Genomic DNA, 18314 nt, shown 5'->3' with positions numbered 1-18314 from the left:
AAGCTCCCAACAGCTGGTATAGTCTTAGGTCCATTGTAAGTGAATACTTTTCTAATGGTCTTGCCTAATGAAAGTTGTCATTGTTTCTGGATAAAAATACAATGCCTTCTTATATTAAAAAATAATAGTCTCAAAAAATCCACTAAGATGTTACTATTTCCCTGGGACAGCTGTCTTTATTGCTTGCTTCTTTGAGAGGTATTTGCTTCTATAAATTATCTCAGTTATGTTTCTCACTCAAGATGAGAAACATAGAACACATATAAAATTTGAGAAGAATCTAGTTTGGGGATAAGCAGGTGGCTCTGTTCGTTAAGTGTCTAACTCTGGATTTTTGCTCGGGTCATGATCTCACAGTTTGTGGGTTTGAGCCCCACATCAAGCTCTGCTCTGGATTCTGTCTCACCTCTCTCTGCCCCTCCCTGCTTGTGCTTTCTTTCTCTCTCAAATAAATAAACTTCAAAAGAAAAAAGAAAAATCCAGTTTGTACTATGTACAGATTTCATAAATATGATTCCAATTTGAATATTTAAAATTCACTGTAAAGTTCTGTCTCTTATGCTTCAAAATTATCACTAAAAGGAAAACTTCTATAGTATTGTAGAAATAGTGTTGTGAGAGAAATATAGGTACTATTTTAATATATTTGTATTTTTATAGCTCCACCTAGTGGTTGAGAGTTAAACAGTACTAATTAGTATCTTAGGTACAGTCTTTTTTTTTAATTTTTTTTTTTTCAACGTTTATTTATTTTTGGGACAGAGAGAGACAGAGCATGAACGGGGGAGGGGCAGAGAGAGAGGGAGACACAGAATCGGAAACAGGCTCCAGGCTCTGAGCCATCAGCCCAGAGCCTGACGCGGGGCTTGAACTCACGGACCGCGAGATCGTGACCTGGCTGAAGTCAGACGCTTAACCGACTGCGCCACCCAGGTGCCCCTCTTAGGTACAGTCTTATTTCAATATATGAACCAAAGTTTACATGTTCTGCAAAGCCTGGTGTAAAACTGTACCCACTGGTAAAGACACAGTGGTACTCTCCTACTGCGTAGGAGTACTGCTCCTACTGCGTAGGGGGACTGTTAGTCCATTTTGAAAAGCAGTTTGGATGTATATGTTGAGCTTTAGAATTGTTAAGTACTTAATATTTTAAGAATTTAGTCTAAGGAAAAGAAATCCAAAATATAGGGGGGAATATACATAAAAATTATCACTATAACATACTTTATAATGGTTTAAAACACCTAACCATCTAGGTTACTGGAAGGATGGGGGCTCAGGCAGGGGTGGAGGATGGATTAAATGGGTGATGGGGATTAAGGATGGCATGTGTTGTGATAAATCACTAAATCCTACATCTGAAACTAATACACTGTATGTTAACTAATTGGAATTTAAATAAAAACATGGGAAAAAAAGAAATAAAACACTTAACCATCTGAAATAGAGATATAATTAAGTAATTATGGCCAAGCCAATGAAATCTTCTTACTCAGCCATTTAAATGATGGCTACAAAGACAGTATTAATATGGGGAAATGCTTATGATATGTTGAATGAAATAAAAATGACAAATTATACTTAAAGTGAATTGAAAGAATGCTAGTAGTGGCAATATTAATACAGAGATTTGAGTGATTCTTCTTTTTTTTATTATTTGAAAGAGAGTGCCCGCAAGCAAGTGGGGGAGGGACAGAGAGAGAAAGGAGATAGAAAATCCCAACCAAGCAGGCTCAGCACTGTCAGTGCAGAGCCCGATGAGGGCTCGAACCCACCGACCGTGAGGTCATGATCTGAGCCGAAATCAAGAGTCAGACACTAAACCAGCTGAGCCACCCAGGTGCCCCAGTTGGTTGTTTTTTATTTTTAAAATATTAACTTTGATAATGGAAAGTGCTTATGATAATTTAGTATTAATAATAAAAGAACAATAGGGTGATAAATAGTGCTTTGAGTTGCTGCTTGATTTTTAGGGCTAATGTTTACATTTCAAGTGAAGTGCATGACTATAAAGTAGTTGGGTCATTTGGCAACTACCAAGTCCATGTACCTTCTCTACAAAAACTTTGAAAATTTTTAACAGCTATTTTTCTGCACTTTGTACTTACTGGTTGTACAGATAAGAAACAGTCATCTGAAAATAGAGGTGAAATCAGAGTTGTTCATAGATGAATAACAATTCTCTTTGAAGATTGCTTTCAGCCTCCAAATGAACCAAAAATTGTTCCTTTAGGTTGTTGAGACACCAACAATGTAAGCTGCACTTGACTCACATGAGGTCTTATTACAACTTTTCTTGCTCTTCCTTTACATAAACAGCAAGATAACATAACTAAATGTTAAATTCCATGTGAATTTTATACATGCATGAAAAGTGGCAGTGTCTCTGAAGTATAAATGGGCTTTTTTATTATCATTGAATTTTCTTTCAGTATTTCACAGCATCAACAACATGGTTGGTAGGTGTTTTTTTTGTTTGTTTTGTTGTTGTTATTGTTGTTTTTGTTTTTATAATTTTTTGAGGGGGAGGGCAGCAGGAGAGGGAGAATCTTAGGCTTCACGCCCAGTGCAGAGCCAGACGTGGGGCTCGATCTCATGACTGTGAGATCATGACCTGAGTGGAAACCAAGAGTTGGATGTTCAACCGACTGAGCCACCCAGGCACCCCTCAGTATGTCACAGCACCAACAACATGGTTAGTAGTTTTTAAGTAAGAATCGACAATTGGAATATTTTATAGGACCTTTCTTTGTGGAACATAGAAATAATCACATTTAATTTCAAAGGAGATGGGTTGGAAGAGCCTTTCAAAAGTCTTAATTATGGTAATTCTTATCTACCCAGTGAAACCACCTTTCTAATTTTCAGAAATAACTAACATCTTTTAAAAGAAATGGGAATTAATATAGCCCATCACAAATCTTAGTTTTCATTTTTATCTTGTTGAAAAATGTTCTGAGTTTAAGTGACAAAACTAATCAAAATTAAAACTGTGCTTACTAGATAAAAGGTTGAGAAACATTAATGTGTAAAATATATATGTATATATGTATCTGGTTGCTGTACCCCAACCAGACACATAGATACGTATATATTTTTAAGTAGGCTTCACACCCAGCACAGAACCCAGTGTGGGGCTTGAACTCATGACTGTGAGATCAAGACCTGAGCTGAGACCAAGAGTCAGATGCCTAATGAACTGAGCTGCCCAGGCACTCCAGTGTGTTTAATGCTTTTGTCATGAGTTTCCTTCATAATATGCAAGACATCTGGATCAGTTATATACTTAGCACATTCTCATCATTTATTAGATCCCTTGAATTAAAATAAATGCTTTTAGCAAATGGATATTTGAAAGTTTTACATAAAAATATTTAAAAGAAAAATTTGAAGTTCTTTGAATCCTTAGAGATATGTAAATTCTATATGAATCGGGTATTTTATATAAAGAGAGTAAAAGTGGAAAATTATTTTACAAATTCACAATCATTTTTCTTAAAACTTGACAAGCTTAGGGGCACCTGGCTGACTCAGTAGATCATGCGACTCTTGATCTCGGGGTCGTGTGTGAGTCCAAGCCCCATGTTGGGTGCAGAGATTACTTAAAAATAAAACCTTAAAAAAAAAAACTTAAAAAAACAACTTGACAACTTTAGAAAAACATAAATAGAAATTAAGATGTCTTTAGTCCCACCATTCAAATCACCACGGTTAACAATTTGATGTCTTTCCCTCAGAAAAAGCATTCATGTATAATCTTAAGTTCTTCTTCAGCCTTGGTATGAAATGCTTACTGTAAAACTTTGTAACACTTTAGTACTTAGAATGTTCAATAATTTTCATACTCTTCTTACTGGAATCCATCTGGCCATAATAATTATTATTTTATCATTTTCTCGTGCCCTTACACGTGTTCCTTCTGCTGAAAATATCTTTTCCTCCCCTTTGTCTTCCTGGTAAATCTGTTTTCTTCCTTCAGAATCCAGTTTCTGCCACCTCCTCTGAGAATACTTTGCCCTCGTCTCTCTCCCTTATAGAGTGAATCACTCCATCCCTTTTTATTTTTGTACCTTATAAATTCGTTATTATGTCTTACCACATTCTATTGAGATTTTGTATTTGCATGTGTCTCCCATGCTAAACTTCATATTCTTTAAAAAGGGTACTTCTGAAAACTTGATACATAAGAACTAAACATTTGTTGAATTAAAGTTCTGCAGAGAAGTGACTATTGGCTTAAATCATCAAATACCTTGATATCTGATTTAATGCTCCTTTATCTCTTTTTATCTTTTAAAAACTGTTTATGGAAATTTTAAAACATACACAAGTAGGAATTAGTACAATGAAATTCCCAAGTACTCACCACCCAGCTTCAACAGTTATTAATATTTTGCTAATTTTTTCTTATCTATCCCCCTGCTCCACACGCACAGCTTTATGTGGTGGAGGCAGGAGGTGGGGAAGAATGTCTGGAGTATTTTAAAGCAAATTTCAGCATACCATCATTTGACTCCTAAATATAGGTAAAGACTTTTTGAATTTAACATAATGATAATTCCATTGTGATATCTAAGAAAATTCATAATAAAATTTTAATATTGTTTAATACTCAGTCCATGCCTAAGTTTCCCCTTTTATCTCAAAAATGTCTTAAGTTGGTTTATTTGGATTGGGGCCCAGACAGAGTCTACACATTGCATTTGGTTAATTTTTTTTCTTAAGTTTTTAAAATTTATTTAGAGAGAGAGAGTGAGCTGGGGAGGGGCAGAGAGAGGGAGAGACAGAATCCCAAGCAGGCTCTGTGCCACTAGTGCAGAGCCTGACATGGAATTTGAACTCCTGAACTGTGAGATCATGACCTGAGCCAAGACCAAGAGTTGACTGCTTAACCAACTGAGCCATCCAGGCACCTCTGGTTAATTATCTTTTAAGTCTTTTAGTCTGTAACCACTCCTGCCCCCCCCCCCCTTTTTTTTTTTACTGAGGATTGGATCATTTACTCTGTAGGAATTCTCACATATGAATTTGACTTATTTCATTTTTGTGGTGTCATTTAATGTATTCCTGTCTCCTTTACTTCATATTTCCTGTAAACTGGTAATTAAATCTGGAGGCATGATAATATTTAGATTAAACTTTCTTTTCTTTCAAAAAATTTTGCAGGTAATTTTCATAAGGGTTACTGTGTACTTCCTTTTGCATCACATCAAGAGATACATAATGTCTAGTTGTCTCACTTTTAAGTGATATTAATATTGATCAGTGGGTTCAGGTTTTGTCCATCTGATCATTCAAGAGTTCTCTATCAACCTTTTTTTTTAATTTTCTATTGACTATTATGTATTTTTTAACATTAAAAAAAATCATATACAGCCAACTATCTTTATTTGTAATACCTTCCAGTTTTTCAGAACTGATGATGATGGCTACCCAGCTATGAATCTTTAGCTACATAGAATCTTCTAACTTTTTAATGAAAACTTTTTAGGTTTTTTGGTTTGTTTGTGTTCACTTAAAGTTTTGGTCTGTCTAGAATATGGTATTAAGATGGGGTTCCATTTCCTTCTAGATATTAGCCAATTGTGCTTGCATTATTTTTTTCCCCCATTAAATTAAGTACTGCTTTTGTCTTGCATTAAAAGCCTGCAAACTGAGGTCTTCATTCTATTTTACTAATTATCTGTTTCACACCAATACCATATTTTATTAGAGTGACAGGATGTCTGATAGGGCTAGTTTCCCCTTACCCATGTTTTTTTTCATTCATTTTTTTTACCTAATGAATTTAATAGCCATTTATGATAATTACCTTGATTTATTTTTTTAAAGTAGTGTCTGCACCCAGCATGGGGCTTGAACTCAAGAGTCACCTGCTGTACTAACTGAGCCAGCCAGGCACCCCTGCCTTTGCTTTTAAGAATTTGACTTTGGGGTGTCTGGGTGGCTCAGTCAGTTAAGTGTCTGACTTTAGCTCAGGTCATGATCTCATGGCTCATGAGTTTGAGCCTGCATCGGGCTCTGTGCTGACAGGTCAGAGCCTGCTTTGGATTCTATATCTCCCTCTCTCTGCCCCTCCCCTGCTCACACTCTGTCTCTCTCTCTCTCAAAAATAAATAAACATTAAAAACCAAATTAAAAAAAAAAAAAAGAACTTGATTTTAACCTGAAACTAATGTAACATCAACTATATTAAATATAAAATCATCTAATTTAATTAAAAAATGTTTTTTGAATGTTTATTCAACATTCAACAAGCTCCAGTCTCTGAGCTGTCAGCACAGAGCCCAACACGAGGCTGAACCCATGAACCGTAAGGTCATTACCTGAGCTGAAGTCAGACACTTAATCCGACTAAACCACCCAGGCACCCCTAATTTAATTTTTTTTTTTAATTTTTTTTTTCAACGTTTATTTATTTTTGGGACAGAGAGAGACAGAGCATGAATGGGGGAGGGGCAGAGAGAGAGGGAGACACAGAATCGGAAACAGGCTCCAGGCTCTGAGCCATCAGCCCAGAGCCTGACGCGGGGCTCGAACTCCCGGACCGCGAGATCGTGACCTGGCTGAAGTCGGACGCTTAACCGACTGCGCCACCCAGGCGCCCCTCTAATTTAATTTTTAAAAAAGAACGTGATCTTACACATTAAAAAAAATAAATTGTACATGATTCCTAGAGTACATTTCTTTAATTTCTTTATAGAATTTTGTTTTAAGTTTTTATTTATTTATTTTTAAGTAATCTCTGCATTCAGTGTGGGTCTGGAACTCATGACCCTGAGATCAGGAATCACATACTCTTCAAACTGAACTAGCCAGGTGCCCCACATCTCTTTAAATTCTTAAATGTGCAGGGCATCTGGGTGTCTCAGTTGGTTAAAAATCTGACTCTTGGTTTCAGCTCAGGTCATGATCTCACCATGACCTCATGAGATCAAGCCCTGCATTGGGCTCTGTGCTGACAGTGTGGAGCCTGCTTGGGATTCTCTCTCCCTTGCTTTCTGTCCCTCCCCCACTCACATGCATGCTTGCTTGCACTCTCTCTCAAAAAAAAAAAACAAAAAAACTTTAGGGTGGCTCAGTCAGTTGGGCATCCGACTTCAGCTCAGGTCATGATCTCGCGGCTCGTGAGTTCAAGCCCCACATCGGGCTCTGTGCTGACAGCTTGGAGCCTGAAGCCTGCTTCAGATTCTGTGTCTCCCTCTCTCTCTGCCCCTCTCCCACTCACACTCTCTCTTTCCCTCAAGGATAAATGTTAAAATTTTTTTAACTTTAAACATACATCCATAAAATAGCCAGAATGAACTATTTTATGATTCACTTCAAAGCTGAGTAATTACTGTTCCCTTAATTTATAGATTTTCTTTTCAATAAATCACCTTTTTTTTTTTGCTTTCCTCCCCAACCCCAAACAGATTGAGGAAGAGATGTTGGCTTTGCAGAATGAACGCACAGAACGAATAAGAAGTCTGTTGGAGCGCCAAGCCAGAGAAATTGAAGCTTTTGACTCTGAAAGCATGAGACTAGGTTTTAGTAACATGGTCCTTTCCAATCTTTCCCCTGAGGCATTTAGCCACAGCTACCCGGGAGCTTCTGGTTGGTCTCATAATCCTACTGGGGGTCCAGGACCTCACTGGGGTCATCCCATGGGTGGCCCACCACAGGCTTGGGGCCATCCAATGCAAGGTGGACCCCAACCATGGGGTCACCCTTCAGGGCCAATGCAAGGGGTACCCCGAGGTAGCAGTATGGGAGTCCGCAATAGCCCTCAGGCTCTGAGGCGGACAGCTTCTGGGGGACGGACAGAGCAGGGCATGAGCAGAAGCACGAGTGTCACTTCACAAATATCCAATGGGTCACACATGTCTTATACATAACTTAATAATTGAGAGTGGCAATTCCGCTGGAGCTGTCTGCCAAAAGAAACTGCCTACAGACATCATCACAGCAGCCTCCTCACTTGGGTACTACAGTGTGGACGCTGAGTGCATATGGTATATTTTATTCATTTTTGTAAAGCATTCTGTTTTGTGTTTACTAATTGAGATGTCATAGCATTTGGCTGCCGGGTTTTGTTTTGTTCTTTAACTTCTGGAAAAATTTTGAAAGGGGGAATTGTGTGTATGTAAAAAGAAATTGGCTAGATTGGGGGTAATTTTTGAACACTGCAAAAATAGAATACAGCATAGTGGCGTGAGTCATCACTTTGGGGCTACTGTATTCTAAGAAATTTGTGAAAAGATCTAAAGCCTTCCCCACACCCCAAATTCTTATGAGCCACTCACAGCAGGCAGGCAGCATATGTTGAGCCAAGTAATTATGGAAACACACCTGTATCCCCTCACCAGTGTATTTTCTTTATTAAATTGGTCTGACTTCTCGGCCTCATTTGGAGTAAAAGAGTAGAAATTCACGAACACTAAAGGGTTGCATTGACTTTTACAGAGAGTAGAAAACAACTTAGTTCTTTTTCTGAATGCTGCATAGGTTTGTCAGTTTTTGTTTTTGTTTTGTCCGTTCAATTGTGCCTTCTTTGTGGCATGGTGAGATGGAGGTGCTTCAGGAGATCACAAGTTGTGTGGGAATTGCATCAACAAATGTGTGAGCCTTCAAAGGGGAGACTGGAAGGTGAGAGAGGCCCCTGAAAGTTCATGTGGTGGGTATGTTCAGCAGCAGAGTGAGGAGATGAAGCCTATATATCCTAATGTTTTATTGCTTTTACTGTGATATCTCATCCTAGCTAAGCTCTATAACTCCCAAGACCCCAAACAGTACTTTTACTTTGTACAAAAACAGACATATAGCCAATATAAATCAAATGCCAGAGGTATTTGAAGGATGCCATATTTGCAAACTGCCATCCATTGGAATTCTCATTACACTACATAGACATAATTTGATTATCCTCCCCCTTTTGGCTTATGGGATTTCCTGTTTACAAGTAGAATAGCCAATTATTTAAATATTTAGTTGCCATAGTGAACCAGGAGTCACTGAGCCAATGACTTTACCAGCTGCTGACTAATCCTCATCACCACTGTAGATTTTGCTGCATGTGCAGGTCCTTTTTTTTTCTTTTCTCTCTCTCTCTCTCTCTCTCTCTCTCTCTCTCTCTCTCTCTCTTTGGCTGTTTTTGTTGCTGCAATACTTTACAAACTTTTAGTTCCTTGAGACTTAGTGACCATTTGGCATCATGTTAACATCACACAGTAGGAAACACCACTTCCAGAAGTCTCTAGCCTCAGTGCTAAAGTACTACTGAAAAGGAACTATCAAGTTTGGCAAATTAAAAAAGACAAAAAAAAAGGTTAAGTAAGTTATAGTGGTCAAGGAATCTCTTAATGAAAGCTAACTTTTTTTTTTCCCCAGAGAGGGGCATGTTTTGTTTTGTTTTATGTTTTGCAGTGAAGGATCAACCCAACGCTAAAAGTCAGATGTTCCTTGGCATTCCACACCCAGTGTGGAAATTGAGTTGAAGGTGGTTAAGGAGCTATGAGTATGACTTGAAGGAAAAAAAATGTCCTTCCCAGTGACAGATCAGAGTTTCTTACAAGTTATTGCCCTGCCCCCTCCCCAGTTGTCTTGAAGAACCCTTGCTACTAACTCTGGGTCCTCATTTTCATGTGGTCAGAGGACTCCAAGTTAGAATTCCCTAAGTCTCACTCAGTGACACCTAGACCTGAGTGATGACCAAACAATAATCTATCACTGTTGAAATCTTGGTTTTTCTCAACCAAATTTAAGTCTTCCCCAGGTATGTCAGCCCAATCTCCATGAAGCCTCCCCTTTAGGAGTTTCTGGCATTCATTTAAAGGTAACTGGAAGAAAAATTAATATTTTAATGTAAATTTTTAAAAAACCAAGGTAACAGTAGAATTCACACTCAGTTTAGGCAGTGTTTCAGATAACACTATGATACATTGTCCTTTTGACCATGCTCACGATCACTAGTTATTAGGTGAATATAACATGCACTTGTCCTATCTAATGAAAGGGGCTTCTGATTTTCTGAATCTCTCTTTTCTGGCATTAAAATATTACCGTGTTTCAAACAAACTGAGATATATACCTGTTTGGAGGAAAATGATAGGAGAGCTCTTTAGAATTAATTAAATGTCCAAAAATGTAATGGAATTTTATATATTTCAAAAAACTATCATTCAGTCTGGCCAATCTGTACTACTGGAGGGGGTGGAATATGGAAGCAGATCAGTTTTGCATACGAAACTCTTTAAAATCCAAAATACTACCCGTGATACATGCTACAGTCTACTTGTGGACTTAGTCAAATCGAGTTATTGAGTTCATATATACTTTTAAAATCGTGATTGAGTACTGACTCCGCATGTCTGTCCAGTAAGGCTTTGTATCTATCTGATTGAATTGCATGACAGCCAGTTTTACATGTAGGTCATGACTATATCTGGATTATTCCATTAAGTTAATTTAATTAAAATATTTATAGTTTGCAAAAATAATTTCACTTAATTGGTTTGTGTGATCTGACTTCTGAGGAATCTCATACATGGTAGGAATCATCAAAGAGTAAAGCTTGTAGCAGGAAAATATGAAAAGTTTTGAGAGATCCTAAAGAAAGAAGCAGGCACTTTCTGAGTCAGTGTACAAATGTCAACATTTGATCAAATTAATACTACCTCCTCCCCAGTGTTGGTGTTCACTTGGTATATATGTATTTAAGAAAATAAAAAGTATGGGAAATTTGTCCAGCATATCAGAACGTTGTAAATGCTATATCTGGTATCCAGAGCTTGGCAGTAAAAAGTTTCTTGTGTTCACTGTCTCTCCCATTTTTTAAGTTAGCATTTTAAAAATGCAAAACCTCATACCTTGAAATATATTATTCCTAATTGGGTTTCCTTCCTTTTGCACATACTTTTTCTCTTCTTATTAAAGTTAGCTCTAACCCCAAATTATAGGATCTGAAAGTATTTTCATGATATAGAGAATGTTAGCTGGAAAATGTGTTTATATTGTTTTTATTTAGAGCTGCCAGTCCTTTTAGTCCTTTCTATGCCTAGAGATGAATAGTCCTGCGTTTGAACCACCCCAAAGGTATAATATGCTTGGTACCCAAGGCCAAGGGTTTATTGATAAATTGAACTTTTTAGCAAAGTCATTATGATTTTCAGCTACCTAGACATCAAGACCATTCAGTACACTAAAACTGTCCTTGACACTCCTCCCTATTTTTCCTCACCCCCCACCCCCAAATCGAAAACTCTATGAGTATCTTTCTCAGACCGTAAGGCTGACTTTAGTAACTTTCTACTTCTTTAAGTACTAAATGTCTGGCATTTTAAACTTTTATAGAATACATTGTGTTGGACACTGGAATAATACTGTTTATTTTCACCTGTGAAAAAATGACTATTGTACTTGAAACACCTCCTTTGCATTTCTCCATTTGTGCCATTCACTAGTGGAAATAAATTGTATTATACCATGATCTACTGGCTTTTTAAAACTGTGTTAAATATGCACATTTTGGTATAGTTATTATCATTTGTATGTATATACTGTATATACATATGAGTGTCTATATGTGTGTATAGATAGATGGATGTAATTCATACTGTACATTTCCATCAGGGTGCTTAAGGTTCTGTTATTTTGTTATTTCAGTCCTCAGTTAAGGCAAGAATGCATGTGTTTCTTAAGAATGAGTATTCTGGGTTGATATTTATGAGAAGGTGGTCATTAGATGCAATCTTTTCTTTTTTACTCCCTTCTTAGCACTTGTGTGGGTGGAAAGAAAGTTAAGTAAATGTGGAACCATAAGTTGCAATGCAGTAAAATAATGCCAGGGGAGGAGCCAGTTAGTGTCTCTGTGAGTTTGTGTTGTGATGCAATAAACGATAAGTGGTGCAGAGAGAAATGAACCGTGGAAATTACAAACACTGGTGGTGATTCCTCTGCCAAGATGATGAAAAGAACCAGTAAGTCACAGTCTCCATGTGCGCGATCTCGGTGTATTTCTTAGTAGTGATGCCATTGATCCTCTTGCTCTTTTTACTCCATTGATACTAACACTTACACATTTTGCTAAGGACCAAAACAGCCAAGAAAGGAATTACTGCTAAAGCATCTAAGGTTCTCCTAAACGGTGAGATCAACAGGAAATGGCCACTGGGAGAGAAGGATATGGTATTGGTGTGGGGCTTTCTCCCTTGAGCTGCCTCTTCTTGCTTGCCAATAGTTAAGTTCTTCATGCACCTTCCAGCTCTTCTGAGCCACTGCTATTCAAGCACAGATTTGGCCCAACACAGCAACCCTTTCCTGGGAGGTTTATATGGTCCTGCATTCTGTCCCATGCTTACAATGTGAAGTGTGTAGTGTGTATTCAAGTCAGAAAATAATATATTTAAGGTATAGAAGTGTGAATCTCCTATAATGATGGAAGAAGAGGTTCTTGTTTCTTAGATAGAAAACTACCTTCTCTAAGGAACAAAGCCAAAACTTGGGCTGTCATCTTTGAGCTGCTTACCAAAATACAGATCATTATTAAAGAGAGACAAAGTCTCTCTTCTTTTCCCTCACCTAACATGATAGTGCCCCTGAGGTTGTAGCATTGCCTTTGAGAAGGCGCTCACTTACTCTTAAGTTGAGAACTGGAAATTTCCCATCCTCAGATTCCCTAAAGGATGAAGGCTGTGCTGTACACTTAGCAGACTTGCCTCTTGTATGCAAGGACTACTGATTGAAGTCTGTCTTGCTGTGTGTGTGGTTATGTTGTCTGCACTTTTATGAAATCACCACAATAGGTCTGCATTGGAAATGACTATTAATTTGTAAGGAAGTAAGTTTTATTTAAACATTGTCTAGAAAAAGAAAGTGAAGCTGAGAACTCTTCCGTTATTGTGCATTTATATTTTTCTGCTTAATTCCAGTAGCCCCCTTTAAAGTCACGTTGACTAAGTTTTCCCTCGTTTATATTCAAATTTCCAAAATTTCACTCACACAAAGGAAGAGAACCCGTTTGGCCTAATGACAGTCTTCAGATTACAAGAAATATAAATTAATATGCACCTTATCTGCCTCTTGTGGGTTTCTTAAACTTGCACTTCCCTCCCACCCACCCAAAAATAGATATCTTTAAAGAAAATACAGGCGGAGAATTAAAACTGGGGAGCCATTTACTATGTCACCATCACTGTTAACTGTTTCCCAGCAATCCTAACTTTTTGAAGTTGTGGAGAGATTTTTTTGCGTGTATGTATGTGTCTGTCTGTGTCGGGTTTATTTTTTGATTTTAAATATACAATAAATTCTTCTTTAATGTAGAAAAAAGTGAATCCTCTCTGAAACAGGATGCCCACTGGATATACCAACCTGGACATCTGTAGGTAGTTTGCCATGGAAAAGTGGAGAGAAGATGAGATTTCTGAATGAATGAAAAGGGTGTCTTGATGCCCAAGGAGCCCTCCCCCCCCCCCCCAAGTACGGGTAATTCAGCCTGCACAGTTTCCTTTTCACTCATAGTTTTTAGCAATTATGAGTGAAAAATCATGTAATTATCTGTAAATATGTAGCTAACAAATTGACCTAGTTTCTGTATTTTTTTTGTTTTTGTACTAAAGTTTATAAGTCTGTGCCAGCTAGAGAGGAGTTGCTGTCATTGCCATTGTGGTCCTAGCATCTAATCCTGAAACCATCCTAGGTGACATTTTTAGAATTAATGCTTAACTGTTGTTGAACAGGGGAAAGTGAAGCTTAATCGGTCAGGTTTTACATCTTTTGAAGCAAAGTCATTTTATTTAATATAATGATTACATGTTTTCGATCATGAATGAGGTAGGGAGCCTCCCTCCCCCAGTGGCCATGTTTACAGACGTGTGTTTTGTCTATAAAGTGCAAGAGTTTTAATGTTTATGTAAATTATGCAGGTGATAACATTATGGCTTGGAACTGTTTATTGGGCTCTGTAGCTGAACTTTCAGTGAAATGAACTATGTGAATTGCTGGCACATTGATCCCATTTCTGGAGTATTTTTCTATTTCCAGAATTGCATATGTTCCTTTGTCATTATCCCCACTAAACCTTTCTCTGAAATGCCTTGTAGCCTAAGGTATTACAGGCTGGTAAATATAGACGAGGGAAATGCATTTAAAAAAACCCGTGAACCGTCGTTTGTATGCATTCAGTACTGATATGTTTCAGTGGCAACTCTGATGTCAGTGGAGTTTAGCAAAATGAGATACCAATGTTAATGAAAAGTGTGTACTCTTTGCTTTTGCATGGCTTGGCTTAGCTTCAAAGGTGTATTAGGGCCACTTGAAAGCATGAAAACCAGTTGTATGGGAACAGGTTTCTCTCAGTGGCACATTTTGCTTTTTCTGAGCCCTCAAGTACATTGCCTCAGCATGAACATTATTGTTACTATAAGTTGCACATGGTCATGGAGTGAATTACGTGATTTAAAAAGATGTAACTACTTAATGTTTTCAGATTCTGGCTGGTCCATGTGACTATTTGGCACATATCAAACAGTGGGAGAGGGGTGTCCTGGACCCTTCTAACCCCCTTGTTGTCATAGACAACTATATTTAGTTTATTAAGATGTTGGCTGCCCCTGGTGTGTTGCCAGATAGCTCTTTTTTGGTGCCCATTCCAAATGTGCTTCCTTGCATTTCATAATATCAAAGAAACCACCACCCTTCTCCCTAACATTTTATGTGTTACACATTTTCTTCCACATTAAATGGGAATTGTGCCTACTTAGAGTGCCCCTCCAATTAATTACATGTATGTGTCCTAAAATAATCCAAGCCAGAGACACAAGGTGGAAGAATTTTTTTAAAAAGTCCACTTGAGGCCAGTAATTTATCTGACAAGATATTTTACCACATTATCTTGACACTTGATATATGAGCCTATTAGGAGTTGCAGGTGGTTTCATAGGGCAAAATCCAAGTGGAGAGGATATGTGGGGTTTCTATTAGAAGATAATTTTCTTCGTATTTTACCTTTCCTTTTATGATCCTTCTGTGCTAGGTTAGAATAGGTTAATGCTCCAAATTTATTGAGTTTTGGTTTTTATCTTTTAGAGAAATTTTTACAAAAGCAATGGTCTGATGTAAATAACATTTTAAAGTAATAGTGCACATACCTTTCCCAGACTGTTCCAACCAGATAATTTGTAAATGCTTTAGAGTTTTTTAAATTAACACTTGTGTTGCTAAATCCTATTTATGTAAGTCTGCTAAAATTTTTAACCCATTTAAAACTTAAAACGAACATTTAAATAATGGATGGGTTACTCTGAGCAACCTAGCTTTCAGAACCCCCTTGTTTTAGTGTATGAAAAAGCCTAATGCGCATTAATGAGGTTGGAGAGACTTTGAGAAATATGTATAGTGTATATTTTAAAACAGCTTTGCTTGTATTGTGAAGATTTAAAAACAAACTTGAGATTTTTAACGTAACTATTAACACAGTTTTAACATAAGTTATCCCACTGGGTTTAAGAGCATCTTGAATGTATAATCCTTTTGGTAACCCAGGTTGGTTTCTGCTTTCACCAGTCATCCAAACATATTATTTATGTTTTTAGTTTTATATACTCATTTCCCTTTGTTTTCCTCAACCAGCATGATTTTTTTGCACATGTATTGTAGAAATTTTTAAGAAAAGTTAAAATACATCGTTTTCTCTGAATTTCCTTCACTTCTCTCTTCCTTTCTACTAACCCCTTACCTTACAGGCCACATCGCTCCATTTGCATCATTTGTGCAAATGCCAGGGTTGGTTTTTATTTTTATTTTTGCTATTTACCTAAAAAAAGAAAAAAAAGAAAAAGAAAAATGCTTCAGTCAATTGCTTTTTTATTTAAAAAAGAAAAAAGAAAAGAAAAAAAGCTGTAACCTTATCATTTCCGAGTAGACCATTGAGAGATGAATGCACACCTGTAATGGCCCAGGACCAGCTCTGGTGGCTAAAGGGAATATGGTAACTAAGCAAGAAGTTCTTTTCTAAAAGTGGTTTATATTATTCACGATCTCTTTCCGTTATTCCCACAAGTCAGGGGTCCAGATAAAATGAGGGTTATCAGCTAACTGATATGTTATCATTGAGGTTCATCAATGAATTTGTACATTTCTACTTCCCTTTGGTGAAGGGAAAAATGATGATTTTGCAAGACCTAGATTTTGGCTTGGTTTCTTGCCTCCTTTTTTGGCAGCCTTCATCTTCTCATCTCCCAAAGCCCTTGAGCCTGTAGGGTTTTCGCGGTAGACAAAGGACTTGTGGTCTTTTAAAACTAGGACTGATTTTTTGGTGAGAGATTATCATGTTGAAAGTGATGTTCTGCCACTTTACTGATGACTAATTTTAAATATACACAGTCCTCTCAATTTTCGGACCAAACAGATGCCCACAGTGGAGGCTTATCAAGGGTTGCAATGGGGAAGAAGCCTCTCCCTCACTGTCAGCACCAGCTGGTAAAGGTGACTGTACAGATGTGCATTTTCCTTTTGGTAGAAATGGTCCGCAGCACTAACTGGTAAGGCTTATTGTACAGTATATTGTCAGTATTCTTCTGGTTCAACATACCTTATAGTTCATATATAACCTGTATTAATTGTATAGATTGTGCATTTAAAGCTGTTACCAAGTTGTCAGAACATAAGAGCGAAAACAAGGTCATATGTAATATTTTGTTTGTAAGTATCCTTTGTATCATAGCAAAGGAAATGTTTAAAAAAAATCAACTGTAATAAAGTAATTTTAGTACACAGAGTGTCTGCTTAGTTTTTTAAAGTAATTTTATTTCCAAAAGATCAAGTATATTTCAATTAAGTGACTGTTAATCTCAGGCACAGTGCTAGATGTTGGGGCTATTACAAAAATGTGTAAGATACAGGGAAGAGTGAACTCCCTGATACAGACATAAACCCTCCAGTCTAATGGCCTCAGATTCTCTTTGCCCAGAGAATGAAGTCGCTGATTGTGTTGTGGGTGTGAGGTGGTCCTCATTTAGGTTCTGATGGTTCAGTGCAGGTTCTGCGGTTTTATACAGACCCATGTTCTAGTCTGTGTAACTGCAGCTCCTCCCACCACACACAGACACATGAATGTGTGTGGTTCATGGACCTTGTACAGAACTTCAAAAGGTCATTTCATCTGGGTGGTTTTACCTTCCCTAATTTGAAAATTCATATTTTCTGCCCCTGTTTGGGGCAAATTTCTAATCTAGCCCCATTGCTTAAAACACTGTTAAAGTGACTATTTTTGCCAGAGGCTAATTTGGGGAGAGGGAGTTTCATGTTTTTTAGTTAGAAAACATTTTTTTAAATGTTTATTTTGAGAGAGAGTGAGTGAGCAGGGGAGGTGCAGAGAGAAGGAAAGAGAGAGCATCCCAAGCAGACGCTGCGCTGACAGTGCAGAGCCTGACACGAGGCTTGAACCCACAAACGGTGAGATCATGACCTGAGCTGAAACCAAGAGACGCTTAACCCGCTGAGCCACCCAGGTGACCCTAACTAGAAACTTTTAAGTGTCATTTTAAAAAGTAGAATTGTTACCTGCTTTATTGAAGAGAATACTGTCTGAAAAGTACTTTTAACTTTTTAACACAGCTTTTTAACTTCTAGTGTGTTGATACTGAGCTATTTCTACATTAACATTTTATGTAGTGTAATTATGCAGGAGATCCAAGATTAGATCCCAGATCTCTTATGGCCAGCATTTCCAACCTCCTACTTAGAATTTGGAGGAACTCAAAAAAGGTTTAAGAAACAACATTTCTAGGGTGCCTGGGTGGCTCAGTCGGTTAAATGTCCGACTTCAGCCCAGGTCATGATCTCGCAGTCCTTGAATGCAAGCTCTGCATCAGGGTCTGTGCGGACAGCTCAGAGCCTGGAGCCTGCTTTAGTTTCTGTGTCTCCCTCTCTCTCCCTTCCCCACTCACACTCTGTCAAAAATAAACATTAAAAAACATTAAGGAAAAAAAATTTCTTCTTTCTCCCCACATTTGGGCTCTTCAAACTGTAGTGGAAAGAGAGTACTGTAAAACTTGTAGCTTATATATCCCCTGTCAACAACCCAAATGTCTAATTTGTCATTGTCTAAACACATCAAAGATGCTCTAAGCTATGCTTTAGCTGTCAAAACCTATCCTGACTGTAAAAGAATTTTGAACATAAATAAAAATTTGCCATAGTGTTTGGCTAGCTCCACAGCCACAGTGGCGATAAGCTAAGGCTATCACTTGCATCTCAGAGATGCCAGCTGGAAAATGAGGGTCTCTGTATGTGTAGTGGCCAATTAGTGACTTTAATTGCTACTGTATCTGCAG

General features: G+C 37.7%; 1 protein-coding gene across 2 annotated transcripts in view; it reads left to right on the top strand.

Annotated features, from left to right (window-relative positions):
- The window catches only part of TAOK1 (TAO kinase 1), a 146364-nt gene extending 129612 nt beyond the window's left edge, over window positions 1-16752 (top strand). For both annotated transcript variants that reach the window (XM_047832129.1, XM_047832130.1), the window contains one exon: window positions 7416-16752. In XM_047832129.1, the coding sequence (XP_047688085.1) occupies window positions 7416-7877 (462 nt within the window). In that variant the 3' untranslated portion in view covers window positions 7878-16752. The remainder of the gene's footprint in view (window positions 1-7415) is intronic.
- The last annotated feature ends 1562 nt before the right edge of the window (window positions 16753-18314 follow it).

The sequence above is a fragment of the Prionailurus viverrinus genome, chromosome E1, assembly GCF_022837055.1.
Source record: "Prionailurus viverrinus isolate Anna chromosome E1, UM_Priviv_1.0, whole genome shotgun sequence".
Lineage (NCBI taxonomy): Eukaryota > Metazoa > Chordata > Mammalia > Carnivora > Felidae > Prionailurus > Prionailurus viverrinus.
This window is presented reverse-complemented; position numbering and strand designations above follow the sequence as displayed.